Source organism: Arctopsyche grandis, chromosome 3 (genome assembly GCF_051622035.1).
Source record: "Arctopsyche grandis isolate Sample6627 chromosome 3, ASM5162203v2, whole genome shotgun sequence".
In the NCBI taxonomy this organism is placed as follows: domain Eukaryota; kingdom Metazoa; phylum Arthropoda; class Insecta; order Trichoptera; family Hydropsychidae; genus Arctopsyche; species Arctopsyche grandis.
This window is the reverse complement of record NC_135357.1, coordinates 33,296,123-33,314,881: the sequence shown is the minus strand read 5'-3', so window position 1 is coordinate 33,314,881 and position 18,759 is coordinate 33,296,123. Positions and strand designations below refer to the sequence as shown.

The following is an 18,759-nucleotide window of genomic DNA, read 5'->3' as shown; positions in this document are numbered from 1 at the left end:
GTTGAACTTTTGAAACTAACGCGAATGCTCGACCTGTCACACGTAAATCCTTCACTTTATGACGACATTGTTTTGTTTCTATAGATAATATGTGTGTGTGTGTGTGTGTGATAGCATTGTTATTAATACAGCTCAAGGTCAGAGTTGTTTTGTGTATTTATTTAAAAAAAAATCATTTGAATTTAAAAAAAAAGAAACATCTGTCTTAATTTCCGTAAAAATTGAAGTTTCAGCGCTCAATAAGTGCACGTATTTTTTTTAGATAATGCAAAAAAAGTCTTCATGCCTAGTCTGTGCCGTCGCGATCTTCCCAAAACTCACTACCTGGAGTTTTATCCTTGTTTTAATTTCATATTTGAAGACATGTAAGAGAAACTTGTGATCATTGAAATTTAACAATAACATCACAGCTAAAGTCACTTAAGGTCTGACCGCACTATGCGTCAATCGAACGATACGACACTTCACAACAGTGCGCGACCAAATATTGTTTGTATGAAATTGTATGAGACAACGCACTGCGCGACAGCCGCATGACGTAGAGTGACACCGTACGACAAAGTCCAAGTTTGACGCAAGGTGTCGTTCGCAACGTGACGCAGTGCCGTTGAATGGGGGTTGCCTTGCGACAATTATTCTCCTTCTTCATATCGTGACTTTAAAATAGCATGTAGCCATAATCTTTTGGTTTTTCTCGACTGTTCTTCTTCCTCGCATATCAAAGATACTATAATAGCGTCCGTTTCGTCCATCTTGCTCCGAGGTACCGAACGAATGATTGACATAATTTACTTCGTAGTGTTTCATCGCTGTCGTTCAAGTGCGGTTTACCTAATAGTGTCGCACACTGCCGTGAAGTGTCGTATCGTTCGATTGACGAATAGTGCGGTCAGTTCCTTGCAAACACACAGCAAAGAACGTGGAACGTATATTTCTTCAAATATGGGATACACCGTTATCGATCACTGTCAAGCAAGAAGGATAAATACCGAAAACACTCCAGGGTGTAATTTTGAGACGGCGTGCCACGAATCTGTGCAGGGCACGCCACATTTTTTTCGTACGCTTAAAACTATCTAAACGAATCCATGAGCCACGTTAATCTCTGTGTTTTCGCCCTTAGACGTGCTGTACAACACACTTTTGTGTGTATTCTTACCGTAAGGGCGAAAACACACTGAGTGGTATGGGACGTCCTTGGCTTGTTAACAGTGGGTATTCCGTGACCGTAAATACTAGGTGTTCCTCAAACTGAATTCGGGTGTAGTTGCACGTGCAGAATGCATGTGTTTGGGAGGTCACACGTGGGTTGTATATCCATATACAACCCACAAGTTTCTCCTATATTTCTTCAAATATGGGATTCACCGTTATCGATCACTGTCCAGCAAGGATAAAATATCATCGAAAACATTCCAGGGGGTGATTTTCGGGACTGTGTACCATGTATATGGGCTGGGGCTTGTTTAAAAGTATCTAAAAAATAAAATAAGTGTTTTCGCCCTTAGACATGTATGTTTTTGTATTATGTGTAGTTGAATTAATACACGTGATTCATTTAAAATTAGTATTCATAAGTACAGGCTGATTTCGTTTGAACGTTTGTATAAAATTTAAATGATTTTCATAATTTTCATAAAAAAATGAAATAATCTCCGACCCTTCTGTTATTTATTCTTTTTGTTGAAATGTATTAAACACTATATATGTACATATACATATAAATATATATATATATATATATATATATATATATATATATATATATATATATATATATATATATATATATATATATAAAAAAAGTCATAAAAATTCTTACTCGTATTTGGTTTTTCTTAGCTTATACATTCGTTTTTTAATAGCGAGAGGTTTACGTTCTGAATTGGGATGCAATAAAACCATTAAATTCATTCGCTGTAAGGAAATCGTTTACTTTAAATTTCGCCTTGGTATATTGAATTAAAGCTTTTACACTCTGTGGGGGTTTTTTTAAGCTAAATTCTTTGCGAATGCTTTATTTAGCTGAACACGTCACAAAAAATTGAAGGGCTGAAACATTTCACAAAACTAGGACCCTATAAAAGCGTCTTTTTAAGCAGTGAATAAACTTATACGCATTTTCTTTTGAACGTACCCTTATATTTAAATACTAAAAATAACAATGCGATATATTTTATAATTTGTTAGAACAATTTCCTCATTACTTTCTTTTCCTTTGCTTTGTCTATAAAACACTATCAATAAACAATAGAAAAAAATTAAGAGTAACATCGCATGAAACCATGCTGTAAATCACCTGTACAATTTCCGGAAATTAACCTTTATTCACATATGAACCATCGAAACCCATTTCCCATAATTTGTTTATATGTACGTTCAAGTTTTTACCTATTAACATGTGTATATTATGAAAAATTGAATAATGTTAATAATACATCAACTCTTTAATAATATGAAAAAAATAGACCAAATTGCGAAAAACTCGGCTAATTGGTTCGAGTCCTTGCTAAATTATTATATTAAATTACCGTTAGTTTTTATTTATAGATTATAGGATTAATGAAATACCATCGGCTGCTATATTATAATATAATTTTTAAATTTATATACATATGAACAGCTTCTTGAAGCTTTAATCGAAAAATGTTTCACCAATAATATTATATGCACAATAAAAAGAGCACGTGTACATATATAGGTATATTATTGATTTAAAACTGAATTTCAAATCCGTATAAGCTCAACGATAACGCGCTCGAGCTATCAAATATGTACATACATACATATATACAAATATACAGAAATAGCATATATTATCAATTTAAATCCGAATTTTGAATCCATTATAAGCTCAACAATAGCGCGTTCGAGTTATCAGTAGTAGGCTCACGGGTTCGAGACCCACCCAAGGCGAAAATGTTTTTTCCTTTTTTTAATTCGTATGTCATACTGTGAATCTAATAGTGTTACCACAAACAAACAAATATTGTATATATGTAATTTAAATACTCGAAAAACACATGATTTATATTTTTATTGTAATTTTTCAGCCGCGCGAAAAGGGACGTATGCGATTCCACATGCTTCAGAATGTCCAAATGAGCCTGGACTTCCTGCGATACAAGAACATCAAATTGGTGAACATCCGAGCCGAGGAGATAGTCGACGGCAACCACAAGCTGACTCTGGGCCTCATCTGGACCATCATCCTGCACTTCCAGGTCAGTCCTCCACTCCACAGAAATAACGCAAGCAGACTCTTCCGCGTGCCTCGGCTTAGAATTAATGTCGAATGACGGTCTTAAATCAACTCCGCCACGGCCATGTCTCAAACAATGTAATTAATTTACCTGCGAATGTTATTTGCAGATATTCGTCCGTGTAACAGTTTTAGCTGCAGTTGCTTTGATGCAGTTAATTTAAGCAAAGCATGCTATTAAATGCTCGACTTATACTTTATTAATGCAGAATTACGCGTTGTAATATTTTCGTAATATCGCCGATCGTTGTTAACACTATGCGGTCTGATACTCGAACAATTGCAGATTTACACAATTACCGAATGCGTAAATTTGCGTCAAACTTGTTAATCGTGCTATAATTATTGTTTTTAATTTAAACCATACTAAAATAAAGCTAGAATACTCCAAAAAAACTTACACAAGTAAGTGCAAAAGTCAAAGTTTTTTGGTTCACATTATTGATCGATTGAAATATATGATACTCGCGGATGACATAGGATCTGCCCTTGCGTTGGCGTCTACTTAAATCTAGTGTTAATAAAATCCATGTGTCAAAATTCATGATATCTTTCGCATTTGACAAATAAAATTAAGGATTATTGAACTGTTATGTTTCAAAGCCCTTACGGTTGTTTTCTCGTTATTGTAGATATTATGGAAAATGGGCTTTCAAATTCATATTTTGAATTTATATATTGATATTCTATATTTTGACAGATTACTTAATGTATGTCATAATATATATAATGATACATGGAAAAATGCTCCAGAAACTCTAGGAAAATTATAGTGCAGTGTTGTGGCTCATTTTTTTTTTAGTTCATATCAATAGGTGTAGTCAAAGTAGTTATTAAACACTAGTGTTTTTACTTTTACCCGGCTTCGCTCGGTATTTGTAATATAAACCGCTTAAACATGGCCAATCTAATAGTAAACATTTTATTAAATTTATTCGAATATTCATTTTTTTTTTTATTAAATACAAAGTCTTTTTCGAAATTATTTATTAGATAATGCTTTAGAATTGAGCAGAGCTGATATCAATTGCACACATCCGCGCTTGCGTCTGCGTCCATTTGAAAGTACAAATGCTTCAGTTAAATTTTTATACGCCAAGTAAGAAAGTTTTGTCATATTTTTAAACATCATACAAACTTCTCTCGAGGTTGTTCAAACAAGTACCGCTAGCGGAAAACATAAAATAAACTATTTTCACAGGCAATTAGCGCCCATCTAGGACTCTAATAGCTATTTTAAAGAGCAAATATATATATTTTTGCAAACATTGTTAGGAAACAGCATAAATTAAACCTTAAGTCGTAATCTATCAGTACTTTTGTTTAATAAACATCATCTGACCGACATCGCTCTCCATAAATACCAAGGTTTAACCGTGGCAATTTAAAAATAGAAGGTGATTCGATTTTTTTTTCAGTTCGAATTGTATACAAAACACATGTAATATTTCGTAATGCTTCAAATTGACGGTAATGAATGTTTGTTTGCCGAAGCGGTTATGTCACCAATCACACACCTAAGGCCGTTTAGATTTGTTGTTTACCCAATAATAATATAATGTCGTGGGTGACCGGCGCCAAAAATGCTCGAAAACCGCACAGACATATCGCATAATATTTTAGATAAAAATTCCCGACCGTAACGTGTTAACGTTCAATCGACAAACATATGTACTAAAAAATTAAATCTTCACAGTCGTTAAAAGCACATTTATTATTGTTATTTTATTTTTTTAAAGCATTCAATCGGCTTTTAAATGTTTGTCGAACTTACATATGTCCGGTTTTTTTATTACTATTTGCATATGCAATGAGCGTTGTTCTTTCGGAATGCACACGAATTAGTATGAATATGTGATTAGTATACATATTATACTTGACTTTGACTGTGCCGAATCGTCGCATATGTATACCTACATCATCATCATCGTCATCGTCATCATCATGAGTGATGTCACGTCGTTTTTATGTGCGAAAAACGCATCGATTGTGTTATTTTTATCTCTTCCATTCTCTACCTATACGTAGATGCGATTGAATCATCGCGTAATAACTTAATTGCATTCGCGCCGTGTCGTTATTTAATTGGAAAATTATAAAATACAAAGTGAATTATTTTGCATAGACATTTATCAGTGTGTTACTTTTTTCCGAATTGTCCTTTTTCGCACAGGCGCGGGCGGTTAAGTGTTAACGCTCAGGAGTGTCCAACATTTTGCTCAGATTAATCCGTTACTTTTAATCCGTTGACCCATTTTTTTGTTTTATTTATTACATTGTGTGTCGCCTTGGAGTGATTTTAACCATGATGATGATGACAGCATACTACATAGCATAGGTGTATTCTAGAAATTTTCATCGGCAAAAAATTCCTCTTAAAAATCATGTTGTAATCGCCATGACGTCAGGGTCATTCTTCTCGGAACCGTATGCGGTGAAAGGTTCTAAATGTGTGGTTCTGTTATTCTATTCAATTCAAATTTCTATTTGCATCCGTATTAGTATTTTATTGAACAAACTTTTATGGTATATTATAGTCAGTGCACTCAACCAATCGGCTTTCGCCATCTTTTTGTTTATATTTAAATGAATACGAAAAACCATCACATGGAACGTTTAGAGCCGGGTCACACCGAGCGACTTGCGAGCAACTTAGTCGCGACACCAGAAAACATGTATGGAAATGTGAGCGACCAAGAAGATGATGGATGTGGCACGCCCTATCTAACTGCATACATTGGTCTTGTCGCCTTAAGCCAAGTCGCTTGGTATGGCCCGGGTCTTAGTGGAGTTTCAGAGATCGGAGTGAAAGTCGCCGAATCAGTGGTAGATGTTGTTTATTGTTCTTGATCCGTCGTCCTGTCAGCTCCGAATGAAACACGGACCAAAACCGCCCAATATTTATACCCATCGGATACTCTTCGCACAGAGAGATCATTGGTCGATGGGTCGCGAGACCTGATTGGCTGTTGTATACAGCTCGTTCATACGTCAATGCATTTTTGGCGCGAACGTGAAATGAGATGAGATCAGCGCTAGTAAACCATTGTTTGACGAGTGCCAATCACCCAATCTCTAAGTTACAATATTTTGGACAAGTTAATGCTAGTCAAATGATTCCGAACTATTTCCAATTTAAATGCTATCATGTAAGTTGGAATGGCATTTTACATATTGTTCATTTGTTATTGCAAGAAAACCTGTTATTCTATCATGACACTGTGTAACAGTTGAATTACATTGTTTAGCCACTGTGTTGGACTGCAAGCGTCCAGTGAAAAAATTGTGTTTTAAGTCAAAATAATGCAAAATCTGCGAGGTTAATTATTGTAATTAGCTGTGAAAATCATTTTATCATGTATTAAATGTCGAATAATATAAAATAAGTGCATGAAATAAAATAAAATCTGACGCAAAGCCATCATTTCAAGGCGGATATCATTCTTACAATGACCGTTGAGCGCGCCGCGTACTGAATTTCGCCTCTCTCGCATCTGTGAGACACGTGCACAGGGGGCTTCCCGCAAAAACAATCATTTCTATTGGTATTGATTAATGTTTTTATTTCGTAATGGCATATTTCGAATCATACAGGCTTTGATGCGAAATAAATAAAATATGAAGACATTGCATTCGGTATATTTGGAGAAACACAATAAAATATAAGTCCCACACTGTGATGGATAGCGATCCATCACAGTGTGGCAAGTGCTAAAGTCGACAAACACATGAAGCTTCTATGTACCTATATCCTTTTGAGTAGTGAGTTAATTTTTACATGAGAAACGTCTCAGGAGTGAGTTTTTTTTTTTCAATTAGAAGATTTTAATTATATTTAATGTATGACATATAATCAACTTTAAATTAAATTTTAAAAATTCAGTTGTTCTCAACCTTTTTTAAGAAGTTCTGTGGTCCTCAACTTTTTTTATTGACATATCGAAAAACTTATTCTGGATTTATTTATAATATATTATACCAACTAGATTACAATTAATTTTAATTCTTATTATAATGAGATTATAATAAAAAATAAAAGTTCAGTGGTTTTCAACTTTTTTAGACGGTTTTGTGGTTCTCAACTTTTTATTTTTATCTTATAATGAATTTATTTAATATATATTTCATAAAATACAACATTTCTTCTGATTGGATTACAGAAAAAGAAATCAGTGGTTTTCAACTTTTTTTTTATTTTTATCTTGAAAAACTTATCTACATAGAATTTATTTATGATATATTTTATAAACTAAAACATAATTTTATTGTAATAGTTAGATTACAATCAAAGGTAAACATTTAGTGATTCTCAACTTTTTTTTTTATCTGAAAAACAGATTTTTATAAAAAGATATTTTACAAACTATAACTCAATTCTTACGGTTGATCATAGCAAAAAATTATATAGGTACAAAAAATAAAATAATATAGGTACATATGTAGCTTATTTATAATATCTTAGGAACAAAAAAAATTTCCAATAATTCTTGGTCTACTCAGTAGAATCTACTGCCACTGATTATCCGTGTTATAATATAGATATGTACATAGGTGGGGTTTGGTGACTATTCAATCACGGAGTCTTGAACGGGAACGAATCTGCAAATTTTTTATAACTTTAGTATTGAAAAGTTTGAAAATATGTAAGATAAGTTGATATAAAACTTTTGATTGGATCCAATAATGGCCGGATTTTCCATAGTCTGTCGTTATTACGAACGGTGTTGTCTGTGAAATGAAGCGCTCGTAATAAAAGAAAAAATCGATCCTGTGAAAACAGAACACGGAAGAACGGAGTCGCAATGATTGGATTTGTGGACCAATAGTCCTTCATGGAATTTTTTCCAACTAGACTAGTCAACATAATTGTACCCAAAAATACATACATCTCCGAAACATTTGTATCAACCCATTTTTTTAGCTTCGACTTTTCACTTAGATTTCTACTGATTTGAGCGGCGTATCTATTTGTTTCTTTGACTATTGTGTTCATTGCATTGGCATTGAAATACAGTTGGAAAAAATCAAGTTCTGTCTGCATGCGATATCCTGGCTGAATTCCGGATAATGCATTATCGAATGGGTGTATTTGAGGAGTAAAGTCGCCATCTTCCCATTTTCTCTCGTCATTCCGACTGCGTTTGGGTGGTTGTGGTTGTTCGTCATCATCAGTATCTTCTTCGTCTGAAGAATTATTCAATTGGAGAATTAAGTCATCCAAGTTATCCACCATATCCTCATCTTCACTGTCAAAAAAAAAATTGTCTATTTCTTGATCATTTGATCTTTGAGACATTTTGAATTTAAAACGAGCAGATCACAATTTTTATTTACCCTTGATCACAAAAAATATTATAATGCACTTCACAAAAAAAGTTTTTATGTACCGAGTCGACAAGACGCGAATGCGTTCGATAACGCTAATTGGATAACGCATCCAATATAAAACCGAGATCCGATTCTAGTGTATGTTCGGAATCAACTGACTCGAAAAATCTTGTCGAACACTCTTATTTTGTGGGAAGTTGTAAAATTGACATATTTCGCTCGATTATATGATTGATTTGTGGCCCGATGGCGACCCTTTGGACAAAGTTTCCCTTGCATTCCGGACAATTCTCTCGAAAATAAATAAAATTCTAATTTCACGCTAAATTATTTTTATTAGGGTCAAATGAAATAATGTTAGTCAGAGATGTCGATGTTATTCGTTCGGAACATATTTTATAGTGTTTACATGTGGAAAATATTACTTTAGAACAAAAAGTTGTCGTCATGTTCAGTCATCAAAATTTAACTGGCTTTCACGCCTCGTTAAATTTGGTTTCTTTATTCGAATACAAAAATATATATTCACAAGAGTGAAAGAGAAACCTCAGCAACACTTGAAAAAAAACGAGATGCAAATATGTCGAACAATGAGAGAGGTAGAGTATTTTGAGTGATTGAACGTGTCAAATCGTACAAGTACGGCCGTACTCTGGCGGGGCCATTTTTTTTGCCACGTACCCGTACGGCCGTACTCCTCAAAGGGATATCTTCACAATTTTCTGCAAATATATAAAACCTTAAGCATGTATTGAATCATTATTTGTACATAAACATGTTCGTGTTAAAATATATATACATAAATATTTACAAACAATAAAAATCATATTTGAAATAATCTACGTGTAACAAAACAAACACAAAAATAATCAGTATTTAATTTAAAATAAATATACTTGTTTATATTGCAACAGCACTACCAAATGCCTACTTAATACAATCATCACTTTACTCGACAGTATTCAAGTCTTATCTCACGAGCTCCACTTACATCAATTGAAATACAAATTTTCTTCGAATTTGCATCGATTTCGTTACATTTTTTTTTTACACAACACACCCAATGTGAATTAGGTGAACCATTATATTCCAAAGGCGAACCGTTGCACAACCGAAATGCACTTGCCCAAACGCACTGCGCAATGTACATATACCTCGAGATAACACACAAACTCCCCCACTTTCCATTTCGCTCGTTTAAAAATATAGTACATTACTCGTCTCGTATACGATTATCTCATGTCGATTGTTATTTTCAACAGTAAAGTGTGACTTTCCCACTGCTCATTGTCGTGCTCGACCTTCTCGATGTCACACTTCGTGGCGCTTCTTAGCACATTCCAAATTAGCACTTCCGTTTTAATGAGACTCTTGTGAAAGTGAATTGTATACTCAAATCCGGTGTATCCAGAGAGAGAAATGCAAGCGTTAATTCTATCAATTGAGAATAGCTTGATTGTAACTGATTCGCACTAATTAGGTATGTGTACATAGTTGTACCTGTGTATCTAGAAAATTAGAACTTGCGCGCTCACCTGTCGTGTCTACTCGTGACTCATGTTGTTGTACGCTATTTAGATACACCAATTTCTCATCTTCTTTTATTGTATTTATGCTTGTTTAGTCAGGGGAATGCTAAGTTTTAGCATGTATTTCTAGACAGACATGATGTTAGATTGTAAGGTTTATCATTTAGTAGAAGAAATTGCCTTGTTGAAGTAGTGTATGAAATTGTAAGATCATATCAGACTTTGGTTATATTAGGTGTTCTAAATACATTCTACTACTTTATATTCCTAATTATCATGAATCTTTAGAAGGAACCGTAAAAGTTTTGTGTTTTTGTACACATATGGAAATAAACCTATAAATAGACGACCAGATTTTTATCTTTTTCAATTAAGAAGTTATTACCTTATCAAACATGATGTACTTATTTACACATCAATTGGTAGAATAAATTGTCGTATTGAAGTAGTATATAGTATCGTAAATGCATCGAGAATAACTTTGCATAGTTTCATCCGAATTAAATAGCTTATGTTAGGTTGGGTTAGGTATTGTACTACCCCATTATATTCTGTATCATGCTTGGGTATTCTCGTATGCTTCTAGAAACATTGAAATGTATACAAATATATGAAAATCTGCCAAGAATTGAATCTTAAAGAGATTAATTTTTTTGCAAGCTTTCATAATAAGTTCAGTGAAATTCCTGGCCGTTAAAAATTTGTGATTTAAACCACTTCCACTCTTTAGATGGCTTTAATATTTTATGGTTATACGGAGGTTAGCTTGAAGTAGATATTTCACGTTTTCGTCCTTTAATTGTTGTTGAATATTTTTTTTTGTAATAAATCGATTCTTGGGAACAAGCCTGGCGATTTTTCGATCCACACGAGGGCCAAATTTTTTTTTAGTACCACTATTAGCTCGCCGCTTGAGTGTGGGGTCGCAATCAGTCTCCAGATTTTGTTTTATTTTTCTAATAGACGCCCTACTAACACCCTCCATTGTCGCGATTTTGTTTTGAGAAAACTTTCCTGTATTTAATAATGATGTAATGCTTGCAATTTTTTCTATAGAAAGATCTGATTTTCTACCCATCTAAAAAAATCCAATAAAAGTTTTACAAGCAATTTAAATCATAAAACAAAGTAAAATTTCGAGATATTAAATACCAACTTACCTTAGAAATATGATAAAGTTGCAGTAAAAGAGAAAAAAACACAGTGCTTTTCACAAAATAATGAATGATTTTAACGGAAACGCACGTCAATATTGAACAAAATTCAGACGCAAACCGATTTCAAACATCTTTCTTTTGTTTTTGAAGACCTTTTGAGGGATAATCCACCGATACTTTTTGCTAGTGAATAGAGTAGCATTTAAGGATAAGATCACAAAAAAATGAGGCCAAAAGTTCCCATAATGAGTTATTTACGACCGTGACAAATTTACCCAAACGCATCTCGAGAGGGGTGGCGTAATATTCTGGTAAGGGACTGTATATACAAAGTCTCTTTCCAAATTGTATATTAGATTATTATGCAAAATTTTGGATAGGGACAGTTTTTATACCTCCTCAAATATGACCTACTTATTTGAATCTAGAGACTGTGATGAAAATACGCCTTCTTCAAAAACAAAACATACTCAAAAGTCCAAAAATAAACTCTCATTGAATCGAATGCAAGAGGAATCTTCGCGTGAAGCAAGAGACACACCCAAACCCATATAATCCCTTTTCGTGACTTACGAAACTAGTCAACCCGATTGCATATAATATTATGAATTCCAAACGCTCACTGTTTAACACTATTGTTTCCAATCGTGCATTGTTAAAAGTGTTATTTTCGAATCGCACGCATAAATCATGCATTCTTGGAACTGGCTTTGGAACGGCCATCCTTGATACCATATGTCGTCCGGTTTCGTACGATTCTTGTCAGGTTTTTTTTTTCACACTGCACACACACACATTTTTCATTTTTTTTTTATTATTTTTCGTATGCGTCGATAATTAATTCAAAAGTTGGTTTTGGCGTGGGTGTGCCCAGCTTGCCCAGATTTACCGATCCGGTGACAATTCGGCGTAGGTAGGTGCCCCAGAGTCCTCTGATCTGTCCAAGGCTTCTCATCTATTCGCTTCTAGACGTACATATTATGTTTGAATTGTGGGTGTAAGGATAAGATATAAGTTAACTCGTGCCATCTGGTTCAATGCGTGGGAAGAGATCGATGCAATCTCTTCTTCTGGATATCTCGGGCTTATCTTATCGCGCGAAATTTCACTCCTATTCCAATTTCTTGGTTTTGATCGTCAACTTCTTGAGTTTCAATGTGAGAATACTTTAATTGATAAAATCAACTTTGCTTTACAATCTACATATACATACATATGTATATGTTGGTTGCGTTTCATTTTTTTTTATGTTCTTATTTACATTTTGTGTAGATTTGATTATCCCTTTGAATGCCGACCAACGCCGATCGGCGTTTTGCCAACAAGGCATGAGCCTGAAATACGCTGATAGGCGTTATTTTTACATTCCTTTTTTATACTTCACTTATGATTACAATTCAGGAAAAATTTGCCTCTTATTCGATCGTTTTCATACTTTGCCATATTGCTCATTTTGGTCGTCAATATAAGTAAATGGATCCTCCGCCATTACGATGGTGCAAAAATATCGTGTAAGACGCGTTTGAAATTTGAATTTCTGAAAAGTGCCTGACGTTTATCCAGTTTTTAGTTTTATACATAGATGGCGGTAGTAAAATAAAATTATTGGTATTTTTATTAAAAATAATAATTTTATATAAAAATTATTGAAGAGGTGTTTTAAAAAACTTTTTTTTATAATATAATTTTTATATATTGTCTTAATTTGAGGATGTAAAACGTAAATCAGCAGTTTGGCTCGGTGGTTGGGTTTTTTCTTAGCGCCGAGAAAACGCCGGGTTCGATCCCGATCGACCTCGATTGAAAAGAATTTATTATGAGTATTTTCTGCTGAGTAATGCTGCTGGTCAGACTTGGATATTTGTGACTCCAGGTCGATAGTTTCCTATCAGAGTTTGCCAACTTTTCTGATTTCATTGTTGAAAATTGGCGAAAAACCTTCCTACCTATTATGTCACCACTATATCATTATATAAACTATGATTAATGTACAATAAAAATGTATGTTCAAATTCATAGATGCTCGTTAATTTCGAGTTTTCAATGTCTCGTAATTCAGCGACTTAATTTATATTCAACAATGAATTAAATAATTGGTATAATAATATAATTTAATATTTTATTTCGTGAAGTATATCTACCCCTGATATATGTACATATACATATGTATATGTATATACATGTGTTTAAGCGTTATGTTATATAAAATACAATTCTAAATTACCATTTGTACCGACGACAGTTTGCTGTTTTACAAGTTTTATTTATGAGTCGTTGATATAATATTTTAAAGTCGAGTAGAAAAATTAAGTTGAATATAGATTGAAATAAGTTCAAAGAAAGCCAAATTTTATTTTTTCAATTTAATCAAAAAAGAAAAATTGAGGCACTTCGAAGCTCCCCTGGTCTATGGCGCCCTAGACACGTGCCAGTACCGGTTTTAGGGGGGGGCTAGGTCGGGCGGCGCCCGAGGGTGCCAAATTATTTGGGCGTCGCTCGATGCGCCAAAGCCGCTTTAAAATTTAAAATTAGAGCGCCTAAGGCCCTACAAAATTTTAGATTATAGCGCCAAAGGCACATCTACTTTCTAAACTCAAACATTTGTTTGAGTTTAGAATTTGGCAAATTCTATTCATTGTGTGAAGGCGCATTCCTTTTTGTATTATAATTAACGTTTCCCAGTGGCAGCCACAATTTAAATATTGTGCTATACGACGCAGCGAAATCTTCTGTAACATCGCATACTTTTTTCGATATTCTCCAAAGATTTATTACACTATTTTCAACTTAAATATATTTATGGAAGATTCTAACTGATAACGTGTAATTATATTCCTAAAAAAATCATAGATTTGAACAGTTAAAAGAATATTCAAAGTTGTGGTGGTTTTTGTATTTTGTCTGGAAAGAGCCGATCTTCAAATTAAGCTCACCGAGAATTCAAAATCTGATATTATTAGCAATGAAAAGTTATCAATTGAAAAGCCCTTCTTTCAAATAAAGTTCAAGGTAAAATGAATCGACTCATTGTAATAAATTTTATAAAATAGCATAATTTACAAGAATTATATCCAAACATTTGTGTTGCTATGCTTTTGCTGGCACTGCCTGAAACTGTAGCAAGGTCCTAAGCCCGGAAAAAGGAGGATGTTAATCCAATTTTTATAATTTTTTTCTAAGGGTGTAAGAAACAATTGCCCAAGGGCGCCATTGGGTGTAAGGCCGGCACTGGCACGTGCCTAATCTGCTGCATCTCTGAGCCGGCCCTACAGTAGATGATGAAGATATTATAATTAAAAAAGAGAATTCATGAAATAATCTGCTATTGATATCACTATCTAATATAACAAAACACCTAAACAAATAATTACCAGTCGTGTCTAGCTGACTCAAATTTGTCATGTACATGGAATTTACGGGCCTTAAATCGTCGGAAAATTCAATTACACATTTTTAATTATACGCTAATTAATTTGCTATCGATCCGCCTCTCCGTACACCGATCGATACACGCCAGATGTCACGTTGGAAGAAGTATTTAAAGTCGTGGGTGTGTTGTTGACGAGGAGGCTTCGCGTGGGCTACAGATAAGGAGAGGTCTAGCCTGGCCGCAGACGAGAGACGACGAGGTGATCCAAATAGGAGACAACTCCTCGACCCATCTCTCTGCCTCTCGATGGCATGCAGGTCAAGATCGCAAGGGACGATCATGACCCGAATCCTATCTGCAACCGTGGCATTTGCGTGATGCAACTGTCCCGTGGGCAGATTACCTCATTAGCATTGTAGGTCTGTTGTACCTATTATTATATCGAATCGCTCGTTTGAATGGATAATTTCATACTTGGAAGTATGTATGTAACGTGTTGTTTTGCACAGCTGTTGCTTTGTCGTTACCATGCAACATGTCATATTGAATGTCGATCCGATGTTGGATGGTTTGGAATTTCAATCTATATGTGTAATCTAATGTGTGAAGATGCTTATGATTTAACTGGTTTAGTTTATCTACATACATTCTTAGTTCACCCGTGCATACCTACCTATACCCATTCTACTGTTTCCGACATTTTAAAAATCCTTTCTTTTAACAATATTTCTGTCAGCCGACGACATACTGATGCTATATTCTTCTTTAAGCTCATAAATGGTTTCCTTGATTGTTCTGATTTACTGAATAAGGCTAATTTCAGAATCACAGTTCGGTATTCTAGACGTGTTGCACTCTTTTCACTTGATCCTTTCAATACTAATTCCCAAAAATATTCTTATCTGCAGCGCGTTTATCGTATGTTTAACGGAGAGCTGAATGAGGTTGATCTATTTGGTATTTCCCTACATCAATTCAGGTCTAACATCAAGAGAATCTTGACCGATTGATTCATTTCTTCTCCTATTCTATTTTTCCAATATTTCCAATATTTTTATACTTAAGTTTAGTTATGTAATGTGCTATTTAATCATATTATAGCTTTCATTCTTTTCCTTTTCATTTGTTTATTTTGTATTTACCTTTTTCATTTGTTTTATATTTGTAAATTTCAATTTCTTCTTATATTCTATTTTATAACCTTTTCCAAATATTTTAATACTATAGTTTAATTATGCAATGTTCTACATATTTTGTCATGCCTTAATTCTTTACTTTTTAATTTGTTTTCCTTATATTTATCTTTTTCATTTTTGTAAAAATCTATTATTGGACTCGGATGTTACATATGTATATTATTTATTTACTATTTGTTTTTTTATACATATCTATGTACATCCTGTCTGTTGATTTTTCAATAAATAAAATAAAATAAAAATATGAAGGGATGCGGTGCATCCGCTCTAAAATCGCCAGACAAATTGAACGACAGATTAACGGACGGCTGCTTTAAATGCAATTCTCATCTTCTCGAATGATAGATTGCACATCAGATGACGAGTAACCTTTCGATGTGCACATATGCAATTATTAAAATTGAGTTGGATCTTTCAGGCGAGTTTAATAAGGCAAGATTCGATAAGTTCCGAATCTTGCCTTATTAAACTCGCCAGAAAGATCCAACTCAATTTTAATAATTGCATCTGTACACATCGAAAGGTTACTCGTCATCTGATGTGCAATCTATCATTCGAGAAAACGATAATTACGTTTGAAGCTGCCGTTCTGTTAATCTGGTGATTTTAGAGCGGATGCACCAAACCCATATGAAGATATGCTGAAAAGATCGAATTCACTTCACAACCATTATTCATTACAATTTTTTCAGGCTATTAAAACTTAAATAAGATATGTTTTTTGATTTTAAAATGCTTTTTATTATTACGAAATTATGTTCACAATACATCTTATACTATCTATTTAATAGCTACTGATCCACTGGTCATTTTCTATTTCACAATTTAATTTAATTTGGTTAGTTATCACAGTATTATATTATTCTAATGTTAATATGTACAGCGTAATAGGAAAAAGAGCTCAAAAACCTATTTACAATTCTTATAAATGCTCATAATACATATAATACATAATATTAATGAAATGCTCTCTAAAGCAGATAGTGTTTAGGTAATCTGTGTTCATGTCTGAAGGGTATAGACATGTTGTTGTAATCACCGAGACTCTTCACAAGTGTGTTAGTATGGTTATTAGTGATTCTGTCATATAATCTACTATTTACTTTGTTAGTAATGTCTGTAACAAACGGAATATTCAAGAAGATATATAGTTGAAAACAATTACATATATAAAAAACTTTAGAGCATTCGTATATTTCAGAACATTTGAACTTCTTCTCCAGACGCATTATTCATAAGATGTATGTCCTTTTTATGTAAATTATGAACGTGTATGATTTTTTTACGTTCTTTTAAATTTATAATAAAAACTTATTATTATTATATCTCAAACGGTAAATTTTTTACATACTTATGTACATACATATTTATGTCCTGTCCACGATTACTTTACAGATGTGTACATATAATCAGTAGGTAAATGATTTTTCCTACTACCAGTATGCCGGTGTTTACCGGTAAATGAAAAAAGTTTTTTTCATACATAAGATAACTGTACTATGTGGGTACTTTTACTAAAAACGTCAACTTAAATAATTTAAAATAAATTTTAGTTAAATTATGTCACAAATGCATTGAAGCAAATTTTTATATTTATTTTTTTAACCTATCATTTATTTATTTAAAGTTTGGACCATTTGAAAGTTTCGATAATAATTGAAACTACCATCTATCTGATCGCTTTTATTACGATTTATTAATTTAAAATTGCCACATTTAATACTGAAAATAAACAAATTCCATACAACCTAATAAATTAATAAACAACCTCCGACGAATTCCCAAATTTTTTAAGTGAAATGATATATAAATATAAGGTATTTTTCCAGCTTCTGAATAAAAACTTTCAAAAAATGGACCATTTAAAAGTAATTTGATTAATTAAAAGATTTAATTTAAAAAATATGAAAATACCATATATAATTTTCTTCAGTATTCGCATAAGCTGAATGATTAATAGCTTAAAAGCTTAATAGCCAAAAGTTATTTAAGATCTTCGATAGCTCAGAACAGAACAAGTTAATTGTATATTTCTTAATTTAACACAACTAACGAAAATTGTAATATTTTTTTTATTTGTTGTATATAAAAAAAGCTTAAACATGATTTTTAGAAAGAAAGGGGGGGGGGGGGGAGCAAATTCAAGCTTTCAATCTCGGGCGCAGCTTTTTCTTTATGTGTTAATATATTTTAATCAGTGTTCAGATTCTGATGTGCTTCTATGCGTATATATTTTGTAGTCAAAATGTATCTGCATTCATATTACCTACATATCTTCGTGGAAAATACTATCTGGATAAATATAACTTTTTATCGTTATCAAAGTTTGATTGAATTTCGATATTGAAATCTAATATATAATTTCGAAAGAGATTTTGTATGTATGTAACTATTGTTGGTTCTTAAATCCGTGACGTCATCGAACAAATGAATATTCAAATAAATTTAATAAAATGTTTACTATTAGATTGGCCATGTTTAAGCTGTTTATATTACAAATAATATTAAAATAATATTATATTAATCATTTACATAGTTAGAACGATGTTTTTATAAACGCTCGATTATCCTTTTCGAAAACAATATTCAACGGAATTACCATAATATGCGTTAACTTTTTCGTACGCCTGTAATAATATTTATTTTTTGCGAAATAACTTCACAGTGTGAGGTGATGTCACACCTGATCTGCTTACATCACACTCGAAGCCTGTTTATTATCTTTGCCGTATTTTTTCTCATTAAAAGAGAAATAATCGTGAGAAGAACAAACACAATGCATAATAAATATTTCTGTTTTGTATTTAACATACGAAATTATAATAACGAAACGTAACAATAAATATTCAAATGAAAATACATGTAAAAGTTCAACTTGTCTAAGATAGATGTCTCTATTCAAGCGCGCATACAAATG

The 18,759-nt window shown here is 33.0% G+C and overlaps 1 protein-coding gene across 1 annotated transcript in view; it reads left to right on the top strand.

Moving 5' to 3' along the window:
* Positions 1-18,759, top strand: part of shot (dystonin-like protein short stop) — a 288,361-nt gene that overhangs the window by 146,788 nt on the left and 122,814 nt on the right. The window contains exon 6 of the mRNA XM_077427723.1: positions 3,054-3,224. Coding sequence (XP_077283849.1) covers positions 3,054-3,224 — 171 coding nt within the window. The remainder of the gene's footprint in view (positions 1-3,053; positions 3,225-18,759) is intronic.